The sequence below is a fragment of the Anguilla anguilla genome, chromosome 4 (assembly GCF_013347855.1).
Source record: "Anguilla anguilla isolate fAngAng1 chromosome 4, fAngAng1.pri, whole genome shotgun sequence".
Classification (NCBI taxonomy): domain Eukaryota; kingdom Metazoa; phylum Chordata; class Actinopteri; order Anguilliformes; family Anguillidae; genus Anguilla; species Anguilla anguilla.
This window is the reverse complement of record NC_049204.1, coordinates 2929877-2939253: the sequence shown is the minus strand read 5'-3', so window position 1 is coordinate 2939253 and position 9377 is coordinate 2929877. Positions and strand designations below refer to the sequence as shown.

Below are 9377 nucleotides of genomic sequence, written 5' to 3'. Positions count from 1 at the left end.
TCTGCTGAGTGCTGTGCATCGGGGGTCCTGTGTAGGCTGTGAAACTTTAGTTACACTGGTGGGTTCAGTTTTCTGAGCAGAGCTTAGATCTCACACACACACACACACACACACACGCACACACAGACACACTCATACATGCATGCACACTCACATAACACACATAAACACATGCATGCAGAATCATATGTACAAACACACAATCGTATACACAAATACATGCATGCATGAGCACCCATACACATGGCAAGCGTGCAGGCATTTGCACACAAGCATTCATATATACACATACTGCATATGCACAGCAATACAGATGCATGCACACACACACACACACACACACACACACAAACAGGCATGTACACTGTAAAGGCTAATTAACAAAAGTATGGGTTTCGGGAAAAGTAAATACCGTTGCTTTCACAAGACCTAGAAGCTCTGTTTACGTGTGTGTGTGTGTGTGTGTGTGTGTGATGTGAGTTAACGATCCAAATCCACTTCCCTGATAAGTCATAATTCATTGTGTTCCGCTGCAAATTCGTGACCGATAACATGACCTCCGTTTGAACAGAGCCGGGGAACCATGGCAACCAAATGGGATTTTAAATTAGCCCCCGAGCGGCTAAGCGTTTAAGAAAACAACACAAACCCTGAAAGGAAACACAGCGAAAAAAGCTGCGTTAAACACAAGTCCGCACAGATATCCCAGCGCATATTTACGTTTAGCTCTCAGTAAATACGTATTTGTGTGTTTTCTGTAATAGCCGTAAGAGCGTAAGAGCACATAACGATGAGAACAAGCCGTTAGGGCCTGCCTATGCTCGTCGTTTACCTGCGGCCTGGACAGCATCCAGCACTGCAGCAACCCTTCACTCCAACATCTCCAAGAGTCTCTCTGTTACATAACCTTCGTTCCACACGTAGTGTAAAGGTGTGTGTCGTAGTGTAAAAGTGTGTGATGTAGTGTAAGGGTGTATGTTGTAGTGTAAGTGTGTGTGTGTCGTTGTGTAAAGGTGTGTGATGTAGTGTAAGGGAGTGTCATAGTGTAAAGGTGTGTGGTGTAGTGTAAAGGTTTGTGATGTAGTGTAAGGGTTTGTGATGTAATGTAAGGGTGTATGGTGTACTGTATGTGTGTATGGTGTAGAGTAAGGGTTTATGGTGTAGTGTAAGTGTGTATGTTGTAGTGTAAGGGTGTATGGTGTAGTGTAAGGGTGTGTGATGTTGTGTAAAGGTTTGTGATGTAATGTAAGGGTGTGTTGTAGAGTAAGTGTGTATGGTGTAGAGTAAGGGTGTATGTGTAGTGTAAGGGTGTGTGATGTAATGTAAGGGTGTGGTGTAGAGTAAGGTTGTGTGATGTTGTGTAAAGATTTGTGATGTGATGTAATGTAAGGGTGTGTTGTAGTGTAAGGGTGTATGGTGTAGAGTAAGGGTGTGTGATGTTGTGTAAAGATTTGTGATGTGATGTAATGTAAGGGTGTGTTGTAGTGTAAAGGTGTATGGTGTAGAGTAAGGGGGTGTGATGTTGTGTAAAGGTTTGTGATGTAATGTAATGGTGTATGGTGTAGAGTAAGGGTGTGATGTTGTGTAAAGGTTTGTGATGTAATGTAAGGGTGTGTGGTGTAGTGTAATGGTGTGTGATGTTGTGTAAAGGTTTGTGATGTAATGTAAGGGTGTGTTGTAGAGTAAGGGTGTGTGATGTTGTGTAAAGGTTTGTGATGTAGTGTAAGGGTGTGTTGTAGGGTAAGGGTGTGTTGTAGAGTAAGGGTGTGTGGTGTAGTGTAATGGTGTGTGGTGTAGAGTAAGGGTGTGTGGTGTAGAGTAAGGGTGTGTGGTGTAGAGTAAGGGTGTATGGTGTAGTGTAAGGGTGTGTTGTAGAGTAAGTGTGTATGGTGTAGTGTAAGGGTGTGTTGTAGTGTAAGGGTGTATGGTGTAGAGTAAGGGTGTGTGATGTTGTGTAAAGGTTTGTGATGTAATGTAAGGGTGTGTTGTAGAGTAAGGGTGTGTTGTAGAGTAAGTGTGTATGTTGTAGAGTAAGGGTGTATGGTGTAGTGTAAGTGTGTATGGTATAGTGTAATGGTGTATGGTGTAGCTGAAGCCTGTGGTCTCCCTCTCTTGTCCCTTATAGGGGTTCAGGTCCAGCAGGTCGTGTGCAAGAAGCAGGCCGATCACACCGTGGTGTACAACCACTTCTGTGACAAGAGGAGCAGACCCAAGGACAAGAAGAGAGCCTGCAACTCTGAGCCTTGCGCGCCAACGTGAGTGCCTGTCCGCCTGCTCACCTGTGTGCCTGTCTGTCTGCCTGCCTGTTCACCTGTCCGCCTGTTCACCTGTGTGCCTCTCCGCCTGTCCACCTGTGTGCCTGTCTGTCTGCCTGCCTGCTCACCTGTGTGCCTGTCTGTCCGCCTGCTCACCTGTGTGCCTGTCTGTCTGTCCGCCTGCTCACCTGTGTGCCTGTCTGTCTGCCTGCCTGTTCGCCTGTCTGTCTGTCCACCTATTCGTTTGTTCGCCTGTTCCCCTGTCCGTCCGTTCGTTTGCCTGTTCGTCCGCCCGCCTGTCTATCTGTCCACCTGTTCGTTTGTCCGCCTGTCCCTGTTCCCCTTTTTCGTCCGTCCGCCTGTCTGCCTGTCCATCTGTCCGCCTGTTTTCCGCCTGTTCTCTTGCTGTCTTTTGGCTGCTTTGTTCGCTTGTTCGTTTTCACTTGCTAGTGTAACGAATGAAAACCTCTCTCCCGACGGTGAGATTTGAACGAGCGGCTCTCGCTTGTCCGAAGGCCGCACGGACACAGGCAGCATCAGGTAAAGGCGAAATCGCGGCTAGCTGAGGATAGCGTCGTTGCTTTGAACCCGAGGGTTGTGTCGTGAGAGAGTGTTGTCATGGCGACATAGCTCAGGAGGTAAGACCGATTGTCTGGCAGTCGGAGGGTTGCCGGTTTCAAACCCCGCCCTGGGCGTGTCGAAGTGTCCTTGAGCAAGGCACCTAACCCCTAACTGCTCTGGCGAATGAGAGGCATCAATTGTAAAGCGCTTTGGATAAAAGCGCTATATAAATGCAGTCCATTTACCATTTACCATGGTAACCTGCAACAAGGCCTTTGCTTTACTGCACCCTCACTGTGCTTGCTAGCGAACTGGCCGAGATACGCCCACGACGCTTGCACGTGTGTTGACGGTCTGTTGGCCTGTCTGTTTGTCTCTGTCTGTACTATGTCTCGCGGCTGCAAAATCTAGAATTTTCGTGAGCCTCTCCGAGTTCTCCCTCTAAAACATGGCGACTCCAGACGAGTGTATACTTGGAAGTAGCCTTTACAGTACAATAAACAACTCAGTAAATATACTGCCATTCTTTTATCGTTGATCTTTCAGAGCAGTTGATGTTTTAGATCACGGGTTATTAATATTTTTAATATCGGGACCCAAATGAGGAAATTAGCAGTTTTCAGGGACCCGTCAAATGCACATAACACCACAGCCTCATTCTGGGACCCACCTCATACACCCCCACGACCCATTTTGGGGTCCCCGCCCCTTACGATGTTTAACTTTTTCTAATGGCAGGGTCACTCCAGGAAACGTCATAAACTTCCATGCTGAAGAAAAATGTAAATGTCTGGGGGGGGTTTCCACTGCTGCCGAACACTCAGGATGGGGTCATTTAGGACAACGGGAGGGTTACAAAAACACTGCTTTAGACGATATGAAGTGCATGTCTGACCTTTTCTGACGCCTCTCCCCTGGATCAGACCTGTCACTGATGAAAAATGGATCGTCCTTAAAGAAACATCCGTGTCCTGACGGCGGAGGCAGCGCAGCCTGTATTTTATATCCGAAGGAGAGCGTAAATCTGTGCGTTCGGCTGTTCGTGCCTGCGTTACGCGCTCATCATTCTTCTCCGAGTGTGTTTTCAGGACACGGCGTGAAGACAAAGCCCTTCTGCATATGTTTTATTTCTCCACAGGGCCAGATGGCTTTTGTACTTGTGTTTCTGTATGGATGTTCCTGTATGGATGTTCCAGTATGGACGTTCCTGTATGGATGTTCCAGTATGGACGTTCCTGTATGGATGTTTTTGATTGGATGTTTCTCTATGGACATTCCAGTATGGATGTTCCTGTATGGACGTATCTGTATGGATGTTTCTGTATGGATGTGCCAGTATGGACATTCCTTTATGGATGTTTCTGATTGGATGTTTCCTTTATGGATGTTTCTGATTGGATGTTTCTCTATGGACATTCCAGTATGGATGTTTCTGTATGGATGTTCCTGTTTGGATGGTCCTGTTTGGATGTTTGTGTGTGGATGTTTCTGTATAAACATTTATGTTTGGACATCTCTTTATGGATGTTTCTGTGTGGATGTCTCTCTTTGGACGTTTATGTTTGGACGTCTCTGCATGGATGTTTCTGTGTGGATGTCTCTCTTTGGACGTTTATGTTTGGACGTCTCTGCATGGATGTTTCTGTGTGGATGTCTCTCTTTGGATGTTTCTGAATGGATGTTCCTGTGTGGATGTTCCTGTTTGGATGTCTCTGTACTATTGATGCTTCTGTTAGACATTTGGTTAAATCAATCCCAGAAGCACATGGGAAAGCAATACTGGTGATTAAAGAAAAAGGAAATGACATTTGAATTGTGAGGTTTGGGAGGGGGGGTGGGGGGGGGCGAGCTACATTATTTTGCATGTTGATTTAGTGCTATTGCGAAAGGAGGCCATAACTATGAATTGGCGTAACTAGTTAGATACACAAAAGTAAATCTCCCCAGTTTTCTGCTGTCTGTGATGTAGGGTGCCAAAAAAATAAGAGCGGGACCAGATCCTGTTGTGTACTTGGTCCTCTGCCCTGCACGGATTTAGTAAAAATGAACTTGTAATGTGAAAATGTTTAAACATCTGATCCCAGTCTTCCTAATCACACTCATCGCTCTTTCAGAACTGGTGGGTGTCAAATGTGCGTCTGTGTGAGTTTGTGCGTGCGCGCACGTTTGTGTGGGTGCGTATGCGTGCGTGCGTACGTGTGTGTGTGTGTGTACGCGTGTGTGTGTGTGTGTGTGCTTTATTGGCAGGACAACCAAAGCAGCAGTCCCAGCAGAGCGTGTACAAATCTCTCTCCTTTTTCTTCCCTCTCTCTTTCTCTCTCTCCCTCTCCCACTATTTCTCTCTCCTTCTCTCACTCCCCCCCCCCCTCCAGCTGGTGGGTGGGTAACTGGTCAGACTGCAGCAGAAGCTGTAACGGGGGCCTGCAGACTCGGGAGGTCCTGTGCAAGAGGAAGATCTCCCCCACCGAGGAGAAGGTCCTGGACGACATCGCCTGCACCCTCCCGCGACCCCCCCTCACTGACCCCTGCAACAACCACACCTGCCCCCCCGAGTGGCTGCCTTTGGACTGGTCTGAGGTACGGTCACACCCCCCCCCCCACCACCCCCAATCTTAACCTCTCAATGGATTCTCCCGTAATAATCACCTTACAGTCACGGTGCAGAGGAGGAACTCGTTTGAACCTCGACTGCGTCGGCCATCTTGGATAAAACTTGAAATGAAATGCAGGCGAAAAAAATATAAATAAATCTGGCCAAGCAATTCACAGCCTGGTGGTTCATTCACTGAACATAACATAGCATAACATAATGACAGGAACAGGCCATTCAGCCCTACAGAGCTCGCCATCAGGAAGTCTCCAATTCCCAGGTCGTAGGTTCAGTTTCCAGATGGAGAATTGCTGGTGTTGTACTCTTGAACAAGGTGCTTTGATTGAATTGCTTCAGTGAAGATTCAGCTATACACATGAACTGTGTGTAAAAATATAAATGCGTATGTTGCTCTGCGTAGAAGAGTGTCTGCTAAATATGTCCAATGTTAATGGAAAATTATTATTATTATGAGTTTCTCTCTCGGTCTGTGTGAGCGATGATAAGTTTACCATGAGGGGTGAAGGGTACTTCTGCAATGTCTTTCTCGTGACCATGTCTGATCGTGTTACGGTGAATGAAAACTTTTTTTCATCGGAATGAATTGATTTTGATGTTTCAGTAAAGGAGCACCAAAAGTCAAGTCCCTCTCTGTCGTTCCCGAATTCTGCTCGAGCATAATTCGTTTTGCTGGCATGACACGTGAACAGAGTCACGTCCTTATAGCCCAGAGCCTTTTAAAATGTGTTCCCTCTGGAGGCCCGAGGCTTGCCAAAACCCAGTTTAAGGGTCTTTGGTTGGGGGGGGTGGAGGGGGGGGGGGGTTTGCTTTATTTTGGGTTGATGTTTTGATTATCAGGACGTCCCAAAAAAGGGGTTTGGAAATTCGAGCTCTGTCTCTCCTTCTGTCCCTCTCTCTCACTCTTTCATTCTTTCCCTCTCTTCCCCTCTGAGTCTCTCTGTTTCTCTCTATTCTTCTCTCGTATGCTCTCTCTTCCTGTCTCCCTCTCACTCATACACTCTATCTCTCCTTTCTCTCCCTCCCTCTCTCTTTCTCTCCCTCTCTCACTCATACACTCTCTCTCTCCCTCTCTCTCACTCATACACTCTCTGTCTTCCTCTCTCTCACTTATACACTCTATCTCTCCTTTCCCTCCCTCCCTCTCACTTTCTCTCCCTCTCTCACTCATGCACTCTCTCTCCCTCTCTCTCACTCATGCACTCTCTCTCCCCCTCTCTCCCCCCCCCAGTGTTCTCCTAGCTGTGGCCCAGGCTACAGGCACCGTGTTGTCCTGTGTAAGAGCGGAGAGAGCGGGGACACCATGCCGGAGTCTAACTGCCCGAAACAGAGCCGCCCCACCACCAGGGTGCGCTGTAACCTGCAGCGCTGCCCTCCGCCGCAGTGGGTGACGGGACCCTGGGGAGAGGTGAGCGCGCCGTCCAATCCGCCGCCGCCGCCGCCCGCGATAACGCCGGGCGATTCCTCGTCTTTGCATTCGTCGTCGTTTCTCGATAGCAGACCGCGTTCGTCGTCGTTTCTCGATGGCAGACCGCGTTCGTCGTCGTTTCTCGATAGCAGACCGCGTTCGTCGTCGGTTACCGATAGCAGACCGCGTTCGTCGTTGGTTACCGATAACAGACCGCGTTCGTCGTCGGTTACCGATAGCAGACCGCGTTCGTCGTCGTTTCTCGATAGCAGACCGCCGTGGGGTGTAGTATCCCACTTATTACACGGCTTAATTATCCTTACCAAAGAAATCTGTCAGTAATTCAACTAAACAAAGTATTGATTTAAAGGGATAATAAATTGACAATTAACAAATAAATAGAAATTAATATGAAACTAATTTTCCATTGTGTTCTTATTAATAATATAGGCCTATGCAGGCATATTGGCTAATGGTATTAGAGTAAGGTACGAGGCTACGGTGGGGTGTATCTTTTTGACGTCAGGGGTCGCAAGTTAGCAGATTTGAAAATGAACCGCACATCTTTCTGCGGAGTGTTATGAAAAGAGTTAAAGAGGTCTTTATATGCAGTGTGTGTGTGTGTGTATGTGTATATTGTATGTGTGTGTTTATGTATATAGTAAGTGTGTGTGTGTGTATATTGTATGTGTGTGTATGTGTATAGTAAATGTGTGTGTGTGTATATTGTATGTGTGTGTGTGTGTGTGTATAGTAAATATGTGTGTGTATATTGTATGTGTCTGTGTATACTGTATGTGTCTCTATGTGTGTGTATGTGTATAGTAAATGTGTGTGTGTATATTGTATGTGTCTGTATGTGTGTGTGTGTGTATATTGTATGTGTGTGTATGTGTATAGTAAATGTGTGTGTGTGTGTATATTGTATGTGTGTGTGTGTATAGTGAATATGTGTGTGTATATTGTATGTGTCTGTGTATACTGTATGTGTCTGTATGTGTGTGTATGTGTATAGTAAATGTGTGTGTGTATATTGTATGTGTCTGTATGTGTGTGTGTGTGTATAGTAAAGGTGTGTGTGTGTTTGTGTGTATAGTAAATGTGTGTGTGTGTATGTGTATATAGTAAATGTGTGTGTATGTGTGTGTGCCCCGTGTCTCAGTGCTCCTCTAAGTGTGTGTGTGTGTGTGTGTGTGCCCGTGTCTCAGTGCTCCTCTAAGTGTGTGTGTGTGTGTGTGTGTGTGTGTCTCAGTGCTCCTCTAAGTGTGTGTGTGTGTGTGTGTGTGTCTCAGTGCTCCTCTAAGTGTGTGTGTGTGTGTGTGTGTGTGTGTCTCAGTGCTCCTCTAAGTGTGTGTGTGTGTGTGTGTGTGTCTCAGTGCTCCTCTAAGTGTGTGTGTGTGTGTGTCTCAGTGCTCCTCTAAGTGTGGGCTGGGTCAGGAGAAGCGATCTGTGCAGTGTCTCACGCGCACCGGCCAGCCGTCCAGCGAGTGCCTGGACGCCCAGCGGCCCGCCGCCATGCAGCAGTGCCAGAGCCGGTGCGACACTGGCCCCACGGACAGCCCCGAAGGTGAGGGGCCAGGGGTCAGGGGTCGCCCAGACCAGACCGCCACCAGACACAGATTCTGTACACTCGCCAGATACTCTACTCCACATTCGTAGTGTCAAAGCCAAAAATGACAAAAAAGACTAATTTGACCTTCTAAAAACGCGTTGATGGGTGTGTAATGTTGGACAGTGCAGTTGCATTGGACATTCTGTACTGTCATTTCACACAAGAAAGTCCTGTCATGCCAGAAAGAACCTCTGGCAGAAGCAGAGAGGACAGAGCTAGGAGCTGAGTCTGGTGAGCGTCCATTATCTGGAGAGGCTAGCGAATCTCGCTCACTGCACGTGGGGCTAGTTAGCGTACCGCAGAACCAGGTTTAACCCTTTCAAGTTGGGAGGTCAAAAATGTGTGCTTAGGATGTTATTAGCAGAACGTTTCAATGCTGATGTAAGAATCACTACTAGTAACTGAAAGCAGTGGAGTTCTAGAACGCTGACTTAGAATTTTGAATATCATTCCAAAAAAAATGTTCTCTTCAAAGGGTTAATCACTATCCTCTTCTTTGTGTTTTTTTTGTGTGTGTAGAATGCAAAGACGTGAACACAGTGGCATACTGCCCCCTTGTGGTCAGGTTCAAGTTCTGCAGCCGACCGTACTTCAGGCAGATGTGCTGTAAGACCTGCCAGGGGCACTGAGCCTCTTCTTCCTCCTCCTCCTCCTCCTCTTCTGGGCCTGAGACCATCCCAGCTGCACATTCCACTTTGGGGGGGGGGGGGGGGCAAGCTGCTGGGAGACTGCAGAGGGGGAAGAGAGAGTAAGAGAGAGACTACAGCGGGACTACACCGCTGTTTAACATCAGCTGTGTGACTCGGGAGTGTGATCTGAGACTGGCCGTTAGGACGCTGCTGGGAATTTCAGACTGGGTTGAAAATGTTGGCGTGTCTGTACACAGTGCGACCACTCCACAGGTGTGTCCCCACCCTACAGGTGTGTCCCCAC

At 47.4% G+C, this 9377-nt stretch overlaps 1 protein-coding gene across 2 annotated transcripts in view; it reads left to right on the top strand.

Annotated features, from left to right (window-relative positions):
- The window catches only part of adamts10 (ADAM metallopeptidase with thrombospondin type 1 motif, 10), a 27117-nt gene extending 17965 nt beyond the window's left edge, over positions 1 to 9152 (top strand). For both annotated transcript variants that reach the window (XM_035412739.1, XM_035412740.1), the window contains 5 exons: positions 2126 to 2255; positions 5189 to 5393; positions 6656 to 6832; positions 8243 to 8399; positions 8964 to 9152. In XM_035412739.1, coding sequence (XP_035268630.1) covers positions 2126 to 2255; positions 5189 to 5393; positions 6656 to 6832; positions 8243 to 8399; positions 8964 to 9073 — 779 coding nt within the window. In that variant the 3' untranslated portion in view covers positions 9074 to 9152. The remainder of the gene's footprint in view (positions 1 to 2125; positions 2256 to 5188; positions 5394 to 6655; positions 6833 to 8242; positions 8400 to 8963) is intronic.
- Positions 9153 to 9377: the final 225 nt, after the last annotated feature.